The sequence below is a fragment of the Thermobia domestica genome, chromosome 3 (genome assembly GCF_964235325.1).
Source record: "Thermobia domestica chromosome 3, izTheDome1.hap1.1, whole genome shotgun sequence".
NCBI classification, from domain to species: Eukaryota; Metazoa; Arthropoda; class Insecta; order Zygentoma; family Lepismatidae; genus Thermobia; species Thermobia domestica.
Window position 1 is genome coordinate 88,276,948 of NC_137456.1, and position 18,332 is coordinate 88,295,279.

The 18,332-nt window shown below is 35.2% G+C and overlaps 1 protein-coding gene across 1 annotated transcript in view; it reads left to right on the plus strand.

Annotated features, from left to right (window-relative positions):
* LOC145680588 (VPS35 endosomal protein-sorting factor-like) overlaps positions 1-18,332 on the plus strand; it is a 65,692-nt gene that overhangs the window by 17,834 nt on the left and 29,526 nt on the right. The window contains exons 7-9 of the mRNA XM_081751259.1: positions 1,140-1,316; positions 12,649-12,820; positions 13,956-14,125. Of these exons, the coding sequence (XP_081607385.1) occupies positions 1,140-1,316; positions 12,649-12,820; positions 13,956-14,125 (519 nt within the window). The remainder of the gene's footprint in view (positions 1-1,139; positions 1,317-12,648; positions 12,821-13,955; positions 14,126-18,332) is intronic.

An 18,332-nucleotide genomic window follows, 5' to 3' on the forward strand; every position in this document is an offset into this window, starting at 1 on the left:
ATTCTTCAGATCAAAGTAAAAATGTTATATAATGGTATACTCTCCAGGGTCTCCTTCAGCCACTATAGGAAATCAAAAATTTCACTATGTGGCAACGTTGTAGAGTAACTTAGAACTATTAGCATTGCTCTACCTCCATCAAATAGTTGCATCAATTTGTTACGGCTAATAAGTGGTGCTAGTGTCAACGTCTATCACTTTTACTGCCATCTGGAAAGAAGAAAAAAATATCATTGTTATTGTATTATATATGACTAGTGCCTTATAATCAAATACGATGGGTCTCTGGTTCGATCCCAGACCATATGAGTTTGTGGTAAACAACATCCTGTCCATGAGTTCTCTCGGAGTTCTTCCGTTTCCTCCTACATTTTCATTCCAATTTTTCATGCTTACTCAATTTCATTAATCACCTAACTCAATTGACCTATAGGACGTGCCGGGGGACGTAAAAGTAGAAATTTTATTTAATTACATTTCATATCCAAAAATAGAATTATCTTTGTGTTTACCAGTCGTTTATTTCTGTAAAAACAACGACGTTTCGCCTCTGCACGTAGTACGTGTTCGTGTTCTTGGAGGCACAAGGAATAAAAAGGAAATCAAAGAAAAACATACACGGTTTACGTGTAGGTAGTTCCATTAAAATAAATTTCCACATAGCTTAATATGTTTTACAGCATTTTCATTTATAAAGCGAGGACACATTGGTGTATTAATATGTGTAATTTATGACATCAGTATATATGCATGGTCATTAAGAGGGAAAGATGAAAGTTCAGAAGCACAAGGTAAGATACACTTACTGGCACTCTCACTGCTCTTACTTAGAGCTGATTCGTTTTGCATGCCAGTATTTGTGAATTTCTATTATTTTTGCGATTTCTGTTAACTTAATTCTGTTGTATCAGTGATAGATTATATAAGCATTGTCATTCTCCTGTAATGCATTTCTTTTCTTTTTATCTATGTCCTTTTCAGTTTTAAATGCGAATATTAAAATATCATATTTTGATACCGTTGGAGAATAATGAATTTCCATACTAGAAAACAATAGAAAATAATCTTATTTCGTTTGAAAAGGATGTCCTACCATATGTGAAATTAAAATTTCTATAAAATGTTTTGTTCCATTTCAGACCAGGAAGTAAAACACCCACTCCTTTGCCAGAGAATTTTACTCCAGATATGGTTCCTGAATCGGCGAAGGAAACTTGTAGAAATTGGTTCTATAAAATAGCGTCCATCCGGGAACTGGTACCAAGGCTGTATGTGGAAATGGCGATTCTTAAGTCATACAGTTTTCTCACATCCGGGTAAGAATATTTACGTGAGCCTACATTCAATATAGTGCGGATTTTTTTCTTTTTAAGTTTTTTTTCCTACTTCTTCCTCTAAATTAAAAAAAAAAAATCACTTCTGGAACGACCAAATTCCGTATTTAACTGTTCCTGAACTGTACATTTAACCACACCTTCTGTATAAATATCCTTAAAGTATTCCCTTGGGAAGAGTTTTGAAAACGTATATTTTATCATCTATCCGCGGACAATCCTTCTGCTCTAACTCCTTTACAATACGCTATCTCACAGCGTCATTCCATTTCCATATATATCTATTTCTGTCTTCTCTAATATCTTTTTTAATTTTTACTATTACTAGTATTGAAAATCAATAGGATGTTAAAAAACTTGAGTAAGGGCTTTGAAGATTATGGGATGAAAATAGATGTTAGAAAGACAAAAAACATGGTGATTGGAACGAAGCGGTCTTTGTCAAATATAAAAGCGGGAGTGGAGAAAATAGAACAAGTGAATAGTTTTCGATATTTGGGTAGTATTCTTTGTAATGAAGTGAAGTGCGAACGTGAAATAAAATGAAGTGAAATGAAATAAAAGGGCAGGAAGAAGCCTTTAGAAGAAAGAAAAGTTTGTTTTGTGGGACCTTGAATAAAGAGTTGAGAAAAAGACTTATAAAATGCTTCGTGTAGAGTGTTGTACTGTATGGGGTGGAAACATGGGCATTACGTAAAAACTGATGAAAAACAACTGGAAGCCTTCGAAATGTGGGTGTGGATAAGAATAAAAAGAATAAGTTGGGTCGGGCGAAAAACGAATGAGAGGGTGTTAGAAATGGGGGGGGGGGGGGAGAAAAGAACAATTTTAGATATTATTAAGAAGAGGAAGAGAAACTGGTTGGGACATTGGCTAAAAAGGAACTATATCATGAGGGACGTGCTAGAAGGTATGGTGGCAAGAAAGAGAGGGAGAGGGCGAAGGAGGCTACAATTAATGGACGATATCAAAACAGAAAAGGCACATTTGAAGACGAAGAGATTAGCGGAAAACTGGAGCATGGAAGCTTCTCAGCTGCGGCAAGTGACCTGCCAATAAGAGCAGAATACCTATGATGATAATGATGATGATTACTAGTATTACTAGTTGTTTCCCCCAAGTGTTCTTTCGACTCACCTGCAAATTGCTTGCACGCTAGAGAATCTCTTGGCGTCAGGTAGAAGCAGCGCAGCTTGCGACAAATATTAGTTTGGCTGTGAACTATTTGGAATTAGCGTAACTGACCGACTGAGATCTTGCGTCTATGATAAGGATTAAGAACATCTAAATCTTTTTACCTAGATGTTTATGCAACTTGTGACTCGTAGATATTTTGAAGTTTGCATATTAGCATTATTCACAGACGGAGATGTTTTTGTATTATAAGTAGGACTTTTTGTAGTTTATTTTCATTACTATTCTTTTTTTTTTTTTTTTCAAAATTTATATTGTGTATTGATTTGTTCATTAATTTATAGTTTTATTTTTCAATTTTCTCCCTGTATTGTACATAAATATTCTTTTCTTTTCATATTTTATTCATTCTTTTACCGAGTCATTTGTTCCATTTCTTTTATCTTCCTTCAATAAACTCTACTTTCAGCCACGCAATACTATCATACAATCTTGCAGTTCAACGTGACGCTCATCTAGACATTTTGTAGCTACTTTTTTGTTGTTTATTTATTTCTCCCTATTTGATGAAGCCTTAGGGAGAGAGCTTTATTTAAAACAGAGCGATAGCAATCTGAAGTTCCTGTAAATACGGTACGTATGAAAGGAAGAAATACCGATTTTGAAGAAAGAAAGAAAGAAAGAAAAAACGTGGGAAAACACATCAGAAATAATTGAACGTATGTATGTCAGGCTGATGCCACATAGTGACTTCCATGCATTATCTGAAATGACAACGATGCTGCAAAAATCATACACCAGTTTTTAATACAAAACATGAAACTGATCATCGATACTAAACTATAAACTGGGACCGAGAAATCAGAACGATAATCTAACGGTACCTACCAATAGACTGGATATTACACCATCAATAAAATGGACCAAGAATTACATCGCGTAGAAGTATTACTACCACTTAATCATAACATACGTACAGCATCTAATGTAAAACCAGACAAAAATCTGGAAGCCAAAATTAAAATAAATAAATAAATAAAAAAAAAATAAGTAGATATGTCGGAAAGTTACAGTGATACAGATCATTACCGCAACTACAGCGTTTGTTCTTAAAAACACTGCAATAAAATTGAAACAGATAAACACAAAACTTATAACAACCTTATAATAATTAGTTCTGGACACCTGTCATTAGGTCAGAAAGCTCTTCGGAGAACTCTGTCAATAATCTGCACTTCTTAGATATGACCTTCAAATTATTAATTTAAAACTGAGGTTCAGCTGTAATAATGATTATAATAGTAGTAAAAGAAATGTTGTTCCTCTTCACATCTCTGGACGGTCAATTCTCTTGGCTCGTATAAATATAAGGATTCTTGAACAAACGTGAGTTTCTTTCTTAAACAAGATTCTACGTAGTAAATTCCATGACGTAAAATTTAGAGAATCTAAAATGTAAGTATTGAAAAGAAACTTACCACTCTTATAACGCTTACTCCATAGGATGGTGATCCAGATAGAGCAAGCATTATATTTAATAGTCGTAAATAGAACGTTTGCTCGAGCGTTGACGATGAAACAAGTAATTATATGAAAAGACTCCCTTCAACGCCAACTACACGTAAGCAAAAATTCTACGTACAACCTTTAGAGACACAAAAGATTCAGCATCATATTTCCGAAAATTAACAAATTACACAAATAATAAGTAAAAAGTAAATTTTGCACCATGTACTCAAATAGACAGCCACGAGGCATAGGAGATGACATGCACAATCGCAGAAAATACTCGTCAATCGATTCGGAAATTTTAATTATATTGATACTTACATAGCTTTAAACTAGGAGATAACAATTAAGATAATAATATATATAGATGTTTCTTATATTGTGAAAAATAATTCGATTCGACTAAGTACAGAACATGATTACACAGTGTCTTGTTGCAGCAGGGTAGGAGAAGCTGTTACACATTCGTCTCTTCGGCGCCAAGTAAGTTGCCTCCCGCTAAATCTCTTCGGCTCTCGCTGTACGCGTGGGTTTCACGCGTTAAGTGACGTAAGAGCGGACAGAGCTGTGATTGGCTGAAGAAGTGCTGATCAAGGTCACACCACCCACATGCATCCGCTGAGTGAGAAAACACACACACATAGTAACGTCGTCTGCTAGGATGTGCTAGTCCTTTTAAATTAAAAAGAGAATTAAACTGCTTGAGCTGCATACAGCCAAAATAATGAATAAATGAGTTTATGACAAATGGCACCCGAACAGCTGATAGGTAAAGTTCTGGTGAGATACGTTTATCCTAAGAACCCTGGCAACACTTATAATTTGTGTCTGCATATGACGAGGACACACTGTAAGTTTTTGAAGCACTCTTCACTTGGGTCATAGTTCACATTAACGCTTGGTTAACACTGCACTCACTAAAATAAAATGTTTATTCAGTCCATAAATATGTAATATATCAATAAATGCATAAAAATATATTTATTATAATCCTATTAGTTCAAATGTAAATTCACTCAATACTTAAACAAATTGGATATTTAACACATACACTAAAATATTGCAAATAATATGAATAAAATGAGAAAACACTTCAAGCAATGAATTAATTTCAACTTTTAGAAACACTTTCACTTTGGCAATTAATTGAACAAAACAAAAAAAGGATGAGTATATATATATATATATATATATATATATATTTTTTTTTTTTTTAAGTTCGAATAACAACACTTCACAGTTCAGTTATAGCACACTGTTTATATTTTTACTATCTGCACATGTCACGCCGTCCAAACTGTTTATTGTCCACAATCCACACCATATTCCAGAACAATGTCCAGTCCATAGGCCATCCTCTTCGTTCATTCTCTTCCGACTGAATGAACACTCGGCGATTAAATCTTCTGCTCCTATCCTCTTCCCATTGGATAGGGCTAGGTCTATCGGTGGAAGTTCTAGACGGTCTCTGCAGGCTATAGTCCTTTTTTTTTTTTTTTTGACACGGGACTATTTTCCAAAATTCGGCGCCAATATGAAGATGCATGGAATACTGTAACTTATTGCGTATAAACTTATTAACGTATAATTTGCATCTTCCTTTCTACCCCCCCTTTTTTTTAACTTAAAATGTGCTGCACTTGTTTCCGCTGCATTCATATTAAGTGGAGGTGAATAGAATGGTGTTCTTCTTATTGTTTGGACCTACGTGTGTTCTTCCTTGTGTTGTATTCTTCGTGTATGGATATCAAGTGTATGTTTCTACGTGTTACATGTAATTACTATAATAAGGTTAAAATAACATAATTATGGTTAAAAGGAAGTTGACTTGGGATGGATTAACAAAAGAAATGTAAGTATTTCTTCTTTCATTCTCCTTTTTTTTTTTTCTTCAAATCACTTCACGAGCATAAACCACGACAAGCACGTCCCAATCCTCAACGCCTTCGTGCAACTTCATCAAATAAGTACATGGTACATGATAAATTAATATTGAAATATACCTATATAGGACATGATGCTGAATAATATATATATATATAGATAATATAATAAACCTATAGATATAACCTTAATGATGACTGTTACATGAATACTATAATGAAGAGAGAAATAAACCAATATAAGCTCGAATGATGGAGAATTATATTGAGGCAATGTCAGATGTCTACAGATGCCAACCTGTATCCATCTTAGGGATGGTCTGACGACTAAATGAAGAAGAGCCAACCCACAAAAACCATATAAACCTACCCACTGTAAGTACGACCACGAAGACACACAGAGATGTGGTTACAAACAAATTATACTAAGGAAACCCCATAGAGTTTTATAGAAGACAAAAAGAAAACGATGCACATGAAATTCATGGCGAAATGTGGTCGTAGGTCTTAAGGTAAAACTTCAATGTTGTTCCAATAACAACAAAAGGAATACTCTATTAAACGTGTATATTACTCTAATATCTCCTAACATATCTCTAAATTCAAACTGACTTCTTCGAAGTGCTAATGGTAATATTTCTCTAATAAACTCAACAACTTTCGCTCATCTAAATAACCATGTCGTATATACCACAAGACATTTTCGTCAACGAAACTAGAATGTACTCTCACTTCTTGATCTTCATTATTGATGCTACACAATTGATCTTCTTTACTTTCCTCTTCTTCTTCGTTCATGTAATCTCCGTTGGCTTCCTTTTCGGCTCTCTCTAAAATGTCACTGAACTGCTCTTCATCCACATGCTTCTTCAGAATTTCTAGCCACTTTTTCCTAGTAGCTGGTGTTGGTCTCCACAGCTTCATTCTAGAAACATTCTGAAATCCGATATATTTGCCACTTTGCGGATCCAATACTTCAAACACATTTTCACCAACTTGTTTCCACAGTAAGTAAGGTCCACGGTACACTTCACACAGTTTGGCTATACGTTTGTCTACTAAGCTACTAATATTATACTGACGTAAGAAAACTAAATCACCTTCACACAAAGTTCTTCGAGCTCTCTGATGAACGTTCAACTTTTCGTTTCGTTGCTGAATGATTTTCTTTCGCCGTAAGTCAGCCATTATTAATTTTCCATTCCAATCTATACCTTCTTGCTCATCAACTGTTTCGTTGTTTTTCACAATTCCAAAATGTGACAGTGTAAATTCTTCTGGCTTGATGTTAAGATGTAATTCTGCAGGCGCTATTCCCAAACTGGCACTAATAGTATAGTTCAACAACAAACAAGCTTGCACAATATATTCTGGCCATGAGGAATGAGAATCGCGGCACAACACACGCAAAATTCTCTCTAAATCAGCATGGAATCTTTCGATGACATTTCCTTGTGCGTGATAAGGCGTAGTATAATGTATTTTGATGTTATATGCTTCCATAGCTTGTACGAATTCCTTGCCAATAAACTGTGGTCCATTATCTACTAAGATGTTCATGAAAATACCAAGATGAAGCATGTATGACTCAGTAAGACATTTTGCTACACTTGCACTTGTTGCACGACGAAGTGGATATGCTACTAAATAACGTGAGTATACATCACACACTGTTAACAGGTAAGTTTCGCCATGTTTACCTCGAGGTAGAGGACCAACTAAATCTGCTGAGACCAAATAACGTATGTTTTTCGCTGGTACTGATTGCATTAAACACTTCACTGGGTGATGGTCTACCTTCGTCCTCATGCAGACCTCACAGTCAAGAATGTACGATTTAATGTCACTACGCATGGTTTTCCAATAAAACATACGGGAAATGATATTAAACACTTTCATAAATCCAAAGTGACCGTAATGATCATGGTAGCCAATTAAAATATTTTTCACTAAACATGGAGGTACACACAATTTTAATCTGTCTGGGAAGTGAAAATCTCTCACCATCAGAATACCATTTTCCAAAGTGTAATTTTGTTTCCAATTTCGAGCACTACTACGAAAAGAATTCTTATTTGCGTTGCTTTCACTTTCACTTATATTACCTTGTAAGTAACTAATAATAGGACGGTACTCGTCACATTCCCATTGTAATTTCGCAATTGTATACGGATCTAAATCGAACACTTCTGATTGAACAGCCTGTATAGGATTCACATTCACCATTAGATCTTCGTGTGTTGGTAACATACGAGATAAACAATCACTTAGTGTGTTAGTCTTGCCTTTGATGAATTCTATTTCATAATCGTAAGATTGAAGTTCTAAAGACCACCTCATAAGTCTTGCATTCCAATTACGCATACGTTTTAATTGCACTAAGCCTTTATGATCTGTTCGTATGTATATTTTCGCTCCTTTAAGCCAAACATGCCACTTACGAATACACCACACAAATGCGAGACACTCAAGCTCAATTATGGCATAGTTCTGTTCGTGTTTATTAAGAGTACGGCTTGCATATTCTAATACACACTTCTCACCGTCAATAATTTGATAACACACACAAGCCAACCCGAGTTTGCTCGCGTCACTTTCGAGATAAAACGGCTTATCGAACTGTGGATGGTGTAACTTCACATCTTTTACTAATTCAGCCTTTAATGATTCAAATGCCTTTTGGTGTTCTTCTTCCCATTTCCATTTCTTTTCCTTCCCTAAAAGTTCATAAAGGGGTTTAGCGATAACAGCATGACCTTTGATTGTTCGCGAATGCCACTGAACAGCACCAGGAAATGAGCGTAACATTTTTAAATTTTTGGGCACTGGTAACTTCTCGATTGCTTCAGCTGATTTCGGATCCTTTCGTATGCCTTCTGAAGATACGTAATAGCCTAAATAGTTAATTTCACTTACACCAAAAATGCACTTCGATAAATTTAGCGTCATGTTCGCATCACTTAACAAACTAAGCACTTCATCTAACTGCTGTAAGAATTCTGGTACGCTTGTACAACCAAGAGCTACATCGTCCATATACCTGATTAATTTCTCTTGTAGCGGTAAAGGGAACACTTTATTCAAGCACAATTGCAGTACAGACGATCCATTTTTCACACCGAACACCATGCGTGTGTACTCATATAACGTTCCTTCAAACAAGAAGGCTAAGTATGGCATAGAATCTTCTGTAATTCCACATTGTTGATACGAACTAGTAAAATCAAGAGTACCTAGCACACGTTTTCCACTAAATTTAGCAAAGAGGTCGGACAACTTTTCTACACGCAGAGCTGGATTCTTAATGTGCACATTCAATGCTCTACAATCTGTTACTATTCTTAACGCTCCACTCTTTTTCAATACTACGTGCAACGGTAATAGATGACATGAAGAACTAGGTCTAATTACACCCCACTTTAACAATTTTCGGATCTCTTCACGCACTCCTTCCTTATATTTGTGCGGGATATCGTAAGGACGAGCAACGATGGGTTCATTTGTATCCACTTCTAATCGGTACTGAAATTTATTGCACAGGCCAGGAAAACGGGCGAACACTCTTCTATGTTTCATTAACAACTGAAATAATTCTTCTTTCTCGTTTTCAGTAAACAGCGTAGCGCGTGTAACTGCATCTCTTATTTCATCTACTGTGAAATATAGATCCGGTGGGAAGTCCTCCACTAAGTCACTAGCTTCATTTTTTTTTAAAGGCTCGGCGCACCCACTGCGGAACACATTCACCGTTCTCGCATAAAACTCATTAAGGTCCCTTATCTCGGACAACACAACAATAGGGGCTACCTTGCACTTAATTTCACTTACATTAGCTACAATGACATTTTCACTATTTCTCTGTATTAAAGGCACTTCACCACTAATTCCTTGAAATTCAACACGCAAGTTACTTCGCTTAAAATCAGTGACACTGTTTAATTTCTCAAGAAGGTTTGCACCGAGTATTACATCTTCATGCAGTTCTGGTAACACAAGAAATTCAACTGGCACTTCCACATTTTCAATTCGTATCGGTAAAATAACCTTTCCTTTCACGTTCTTTTTCTTTCTTCCGAGAAAATCGCACAAAACGATATGCTCTCCTATCTGCAAATGCACATTTGCTACACACTTTGTTACTTCTCGAAAAATATTGTACCGTAATAGGCACAGTTCTGATCCACTATCTAACAGACAGATTTTGGGTTGATCGTTTAACAAAATTTTTACTCTCATTGTATTATGACCTAATTCGCATTTGATCACTTCTTCTTCATTATCATTACTTATATCATCTTCTGCTTGTAAATCTTCCTCGTTGCACATATGTGGAAAAGTAATCCGGTTTACACTACTGAAATCCCTCCTCTTTGTAGCGACCAAGTGGGAGGGCGCTACTAGTTTAAAGGCACAGAACTCTGCGGGTAAAAACCACTTTGTTGGTATGGATATTGACGTTGCTGATTGTTACCGTTATTTACACTAGGACCTCTATTAAATGTTGGAAACCAATTATTATTTTGATTCGGACTACCTTGAGAAGTCGACGCACTACCTTGGTTTTCATTTGCCCTTGCACCTTGCGTTTCATTTCGATTTTCATTTGCACTCGTGTTTTGTCGGCCATTACCTTGCGACTGATTACCACCGTTCGAATTATTATTATTTCTGTTAAAATTACCTCGCCGTCCACGTCTATGAAATTTCTTTTTCCATCCTTGTTTGAAATTCGAGCGCGCACTATTATCACTGTTCATTTCGCTACCGTGTTCCACTTTCACATTATTCACGCTAACACCGGTACCACCTTGCAGTTTCTGCTTATTACGCTGATTGTCGTACATATTAGTAATTCCTGACAATCCTCGCAATCAATGGACTGCACACTCGCAAGGAACTGATTTATATTATCAGGCATAGAACTCATCATAGCTAATTGGTACCGCTTGGGCAGGAGAGTGATGATGTGTGACAACGTAATGGTTGGATTTTCATACTCTTCCAGAGCTTGAATTTGACTAAAACGCTCTGTCACAAAATCAACAACACTACTATAGCGCTTTGAATCAAACGGAATAGAACGCAAGTTACGCAGACGTGTAGCTTTCACTAAGGGACTCTCAAATGCATTCTGAAACTCTATTACAAATTCTTGAAAAGTTTGACACTTCTTACCGTGTAAATCGTACCACTTAAGTGCACTGTCCTTAAGAATCAACGGCATGATCGTCAAATATTCGCTTTGAGGCACTCCGGCGAACGACATTTCTCTACCGCAATTTTCTAAAAATGCACTTGCACTTTCCTTCATCATATCACCTGAAAATGTAGAGAGTTGCTTAATGTCTGCTAATCGCAATGAACAACGCCTTGCATTTACTTCATTAGTTCTTGCACGCTTAATACGCGGACTTTCTCTTTCGGTTTTGATTCTTGACTCCCTGAAAGACTCCCTTCAACGCCAACTACACGTAAGCAAAAATTCTACGTACAACCTTTAGAGACACAAAAGATTCAGCATCATATTTCCGAAAATTAACAAATTACACAAATAATAAGTAAAAAGTAAATTTTGCACCATGTACTCAAATAGACAGCCACGAGGCATAGGAGATGACATGCACAATCGCAGAAAATACTCGTCAATCGATTCGGAAATTTTAATTATATTGATACTTACATAGCTTTGAACTAGGAGATAACAATTAAGATAATAATATATATAGATGTTTCTTATATTGTGAAAAATAATTCGATTCGACTAAGTACAGAACATGATTACACAGTGTCTTGTTGCAGCAGGGTAGGAGAAGCTGTTACACATTCGTCTCTTCGGCGCCAAGTAAGTTGCCTCCCGCTAAATCTCTTCGGCTCTCGCTGTACGCGTGGGTTTCACGCGTTAAGTGACGTAAGAGCGGACAGAGCTGTGATTGGCTGAAGAAGTGCTGATCAAGGTCACACCACCCACATGCATCCGCTGAGTGAGAAAACACACACACATAGTAACGTCGTCTGCTAGGATGTGCTAGTCCTTTTAAATTAAAAAGAGAATTAAACTGCTTGAGCTGCATACAGCCAAAATAATGAATAAATGAGTTTATGACACTCTCATGGAAGGAGAATCAGTTTTTCGAGATACTTCGACATTTCTTAAGACATTGTCCATCAAAGAATGTGATTGATAAAGGAGCATAGTTACCTATACTTTCCTTTCTTGCAAAGAATAAGTATTTTTCTTTTTATTTATAAAATGTTCTCTGAGTACAAAATCCATCATAATGTAAATTGTCTACTAGGATAAGTTGTTAAGGAACATCAAGTTACTTCGCTTAATTAAATTTAACTTTTTTTTTTTTTTTTTTTTACTTCGTACGTTATCGTTTTATTTTCTCACCCAGCATGTCAACAACTGTTTGGCTATTACTTTTCTGTGTATTTATTTATTTATTTTAAATGTTGAATAATAAAATAAAAGAACAACGTATGAAAGTAAAATATTTTATTTCATTTTATTATACATTAGTATACAACTACGTGAAAGAAAATGAATATTTCAACGTTTTAAATTAAATATGTTTGTATGGTCGCCTGTAATTAAACACAGTAGATAAAAAAAATATGTATCAGTTACTTTAAGTGTGCTGTAGGAATGTAAAAGGAGATCTACATATGTGCAAGTACTTTTCTTAATAAGCAGCTATTTTTTCGAATATTGATATGTGAGTAGTACGTATGTTTATAAGATGTAAATAAATAAATAAATAACTTAAGTCTGTTTATTTTTGCAGAGAGTTTTCTCAAGCTCTCCTTCGATTGACCCGAATGATTCGTGGAATTGGAGACCCACTGGTAGCTGTATATGCTAGGTGCTATTTATGTCGTGTTGGGATGATGGTAGCCATTGGGGAACGAGATTATATCAAGGAGAATTTCTACGATTTCTTAGCTGTGTATAACCAGGTACTTATAACCTAAAGATCTTTTGTACTTAGTGAGGCATGAAACTGGGTGAAAAATAACTAATACCTATAAAGTTGGTTGCAATTATTGTGATAGTTAGAGTTAGGGATTTTTAGTGGATTGGGGATATTGACTCTTACATATTCAATAGCCACCAGAAAACCCAGTTTGGTTCCTTGCCATCTCGAAAATTTGGTGAAGATCTCAGTAATGGCCAGGTTTGTTTACAAGTTGACTTTCAGTGCCTCGTAAATATCATTCTTCACCATTTTGTTATGGATGATTAGTTGACTTTCCTATCAATGAAAATCATGTACTGTTACTAAGTTTGTGATCACGTAAAAATCGAAATCAAATGAAGGACGATTTTTTTACAACTATATGTAATTTACTTATATAGAAATGCTGTGTATATACATATATGCCGTATATGTGGATAGATATTCTTGAAAGTCATAATAAACAGTAAAAGTGAATCAAGTTTTACAAGACTTGTTACAAAATAATATATATAGAGGTAGATAATGTAGTCTAACTAGACTTGCCTCCCAGCCCTTTCTTCAACTTTGAAACTTATTCTCATATCGTATTCCACTTGACTTCCTCCGTCCAACCTTGTGAAGATCTATCAAGAACTGTGGGTCTATGTTGAAAGAACTTGTACGTGCACGCTGGAGAGTTTGTACCAAGAAAGGGAAATAACCACAAATTCTCAAACAGTGCAGGGCCGAATCACACTTTTTACGGAGGTCGATTGAAGCGACACCTGAACGATGTTGAAAAGTAGTGGCATAGACCGTTTTAAGTATAAATAACTTTGGAACCATTGCAGGTATCAACAAACTAATTATAGTATTATATTTACGAAAACATTTTGTTGTTCAATGTCCCTTTATCGCCTTGTTATCTACAATATCACAGGTTTCAAGACGGTAGCCATGATCCAGAAATACCTTAAAATATATGCTTCATATCCTGATTTACACTGATGAAATCCTGTGTGTCCTGATTTCATTTATTTCAGAAAGAAAAATATGTGGACTTTGAATCACAATATATGTGTTCAACGTGTTCCTTCAAAGAAATTGATGATGGTAATTATTTTTAACTGTGTTAAAGAAGATTCTACTTTCAGTTGTTTAATCCTGGTGTGAAAGCGGAACTCACTAAACAAAAAGTGGACATATCAACATACTTGACGCTGTATACACCAGCCCTTGATTGGATTTTACAAGGAGTGGCCAATAGAGCACCTGAGAGGCTCCTAGTGGAAATTCTTGAGAGGTGCAAACAGAAGTGCAACAGGTATGTATCCATTACATGGTATTTTATTGAAAATACTATTAGTACCTTTGTGAGTATGAAAGATGATGCTTTCGAATACAGTTAAATTAGAAATTTTATTATGTATTTTCATTATGAGACAAACCATCCATTCGTGTCAACGTTTAATGTAAAGTTATGTTTAAAAAGATACTTACGTGTGGAAATCAGTACGATAGTTCTCAACCACAAATAGAATTCTATCTAAATCCAGAAAACGTTTCGTTTAAGAAGCCTTTTTGATATTTATACAAGCTTAAACGAAGCTTAAATAGAATTTCAAGTGTAAAATCCCAAGTGTTTGTAATCACTGAAATTCATATTATTTCTTTTTTTAAGTATAAACAGTTTTAGAAATAATGTAAGTAAAAGGCTAATAGTCACCGCAAAAAACAAACCTTATCTCTAGGAAGTACTTTCGAAGAACATCGTCTTCATCGTCAGCCTAGGCACACTTCAAAAAGGATTTAAACCATAAAAAGAATTTTAAAAATGTACGAAGTAAAAATCTTCTTGTCACTATAATTAGACATATGTTAATAGTAATTCACTTGTCACTGTTCACTTTGTTTGCTTTTATTATTATTATTATTATTATTATCTTCCAGACGACGAAAATGAGTAGCAAAAACATTGCTCCAAATAGCATTTATGTCATCTTTATCTGAATTGAGTGCCGGTTTCTCCTTATGAATGTAATAAGCTTTAATTTTCCGTTCAGTTTGTTTTTTGCTTTTTCGATCAAACATGAATTAACAATGTTGTGGTTATTTTCTTTGAGATGTGATGTCAATCGAAGATAACCGTTGTAAGCTACAAGATTTAGACGTGCGAATGTGCTCAGCGATTCTGGTATAAATATTCCTTTTTGTTTGACCTATATATATATTTTGTCACATTGCCATTTAACCCTATAGACACCACTGCTTTGTTGAGATCAGTAAAAATTATTTAAAATGTGTAATATATTTTTCTATAGGTTTAGGAGGAACTTCGGAGACCTTGATGTTATATTTATGCAATGCCTTCTTAGTTTTTGCCGAAATATGTAGAACCAGAGGGACACCAATCCATTTGTCTTCTGGGGGCGCGGTGGCTCAGTGGTAGAGCGTTCACCTCCGGTGCTTGGGGTCCCTAGTTCGATCCCAGCTCGCGCCGTGTGGACTTTGTGGTGGAAAAATACTGTGCTCGTGGGTTTTCTCGGGGTTCTCCCGTTTCCTCCCACTTTCTTCATTCCACCATTTCATTCATTTCTCATAATCACCGTCTTCTTTAGCCTAACCGGCATAACCGTGGGACGTAAAACTGAAAGATTTCATTTCCATTTGTCTTCTTTGGCATTTGTTGTTGGCCGATGATGGATGCCGTCGATCTCCCGCTGTACCTGTTTGTACCTCTCGAAAGTACTTCCTAGAAATAAAGTTTGTTTCTTGATGTGACTATTAGCTTTATACTTACATTATTTCTAATTGTTATCACCGCTCGCAATATAATGATAATTAAATCCCACGATGCTGGTGGAAATGCGAAAATTCGAAAAGGATAGACTAAAATTACAAAATAGATCTTTAGACTTGCAATTTTTACAATTATGCTTGTACCAGGGATTAATTCCAAAAATCTTACAGATAAAATTACCACGTTTGAAAAAGGAATTTGGTAAAAAAAAAAAAAAAAAAAAAAAAAAAAAGCAATTGTTACAAACAGTTATTAGATCAAAGCATAAAGAAATTGACCTGTTAAATCGTAGCTGCTATAAGCAGTTGATGACCTTGCACTCAAATGTTGATTCTTGCACCTAACATAACTGGATGAATACCATGTTTACTAAACTGCGAAAGTATTTTTATTTTAGATTCAGTAGACTTAAGAAGAAAATTCAATTATTAGATCCTGAATCCTGGTACAAAACTAAAATACAACATGACAACAGACAAACCCATACAGAATAAATGCCAGTAAATCTTATCGATGTGAACATTCCAAGGAAGTTTAATCAGGTCTTTGCTTTGGGACTCAAATTCAGTTTTCAACCTACACATCTACCAATTCATGACTTAGTTTACTCTGTTGAGAAAGCTACACATTTTATATCTAACCAAGAGGACGCTACCGAAATGAGAAAAGAATATGCCCTTGTACTATCTCTACTGCACACACAAGAAAGCTAACAATGGAATTAAGATCATTTTTACGTAAACATAATTTTTTTTTTTTTTTTTTTTTTTTTTGCATTAAAGCCGACAAAGGAAACAAATATGTAATAATATCAAGGCAACAATATAGTGAAAAATCCATGAATGTGCTCGTAAATCCCGTTTCACCGTGTGTAAAGGCAATCCACTACTTTCTTTGATAGCAACAACCAACTAGTTGATTAATAATTCTCCAATAATTCCTGACGAAGTTAAAACAAAACTAAAAATCCATGATCCAGCCTTACCCATTATACATGGTCTTCCAAAAATACATAAACCCAACGTTTCGTTAAGACCTATAATAGCTGGTTTTCACCACCCTACATACTTACTTTCAAAATGGTTGTATAATAAACTGGTATCTTTTAATATCCCAGTCAAATATAGTGTTAAATATAGCTTAGAGTTAAAAACATGTTTGAACTCGTTTGTCGCGGCTGATTCTATCCATATGGCATCTTTTGACATAATGGAGATGTATCCATCAATAACAGTAGACTTGGCTTTACAGGCAGTGGAACTTGCCTTACTTAAACTAAAAGTAAACCCATACGAAATTCAACTAGTCTCTCAACTAATAGCTTTTTGTCTTAGAAATTTTGTTTCCAATTTGAAGATACCATTTTTCATCAGGACAAGAGATTGGCCATGGGCAATACTCTTTCTCCAATACTTTCGAACCTGATATTGGACATGTTCGAAATCAACATTCTCCCAAAATTTCCTCATATCAGGTATTTTCGATATGCTGATGATACCTTAATTCTGTACAAGGAATATCAGGATTTAAAGTAATTATTTGATGAATTTAATCAGATACATCCTAGAATCAAATTCACGATGGAACTTGAAGAAAATAAAGCCCTTAACTTCTTTGATATTACCATCAAAAGACAAGACAATAAGTTTGCTACCTCAGTATATCGTAAACCTTCTGCTGGTACCAAGTATATTCATTTTAAGTCATCTCATTCGTGGCTTCAGAAACTGAATATTTGGAAAACTTCTTCAGGAGAGCTCTTTTACTTTCTGATCTTCCTGGTGACCTCAACAAAGAAATTCAATATTTAATTAAAATTGGGCAACAAAATGGCTATAAAAAGTCTTTATTACTGAAGCGGTACAAACAGGTACAGCGGGAGATCGACGGCACCCACCATCGGCCAACAACAAATGCCACAGAAGACAAATGGATTGGTGTCCCTCTGGTTCTACATATTTCGGCAAAAACTAAGAAGGCATTGCATAAATATAACATCAAGGTCTCCGAAGTTCCTCCTAAACCTATAGAAAAATATTACAAATTTTAAATCATTTTTTACTGATCCCCAACAAAGTAGTGGCGTCTATAGGGTTAAATGTCAATGTGACAAAATATATATATAGGTCAAACAAAAAGGAATATTTATACCAGAATCGCTGAGCACATTCGCACGTCCAAATCTCGTAGCTTACAACAGTTATCTGGATTGACATCACATCTCAAAGAAGATAACCACAACATTGTTAATTCATGTTTGATCGAAAAAGCAAAAAACAAACTGAACGGAAAATTAAAGCTTATTACATTCATAAGGAGAAACCGGCACTCAATTCAGATAAAGATGACATAAATGCTATTTGGAGCAATGTTTTTGCTACTCATTTTCGTCGTCTGGAAGATAATAATAATAATAATAAAAAAAGCAAACAAAGTGAACAGTGACAAGTGAATTACTATTAACATATGTCTAATTATAGTGACAAGAAGATTTTTACTTCGTATATTTTTAAAATTCTTTTTATGGTTTAAATCCTTTTTGAAGTGTGCCTAGGCTGACGATGAAGACGATGTTCTTCGAAAGTACTTCCTAGAGATACGGTTTGTTTTTTGCGGTGACTATTAGCCTTTTACTTACATTATTTTTAATCATTATCACCGCTCGCAATATATTGATATTTTTTAACAGTTTTATTGATTATTTTTATTCGTTAGGGATTCCTCTTTTCCT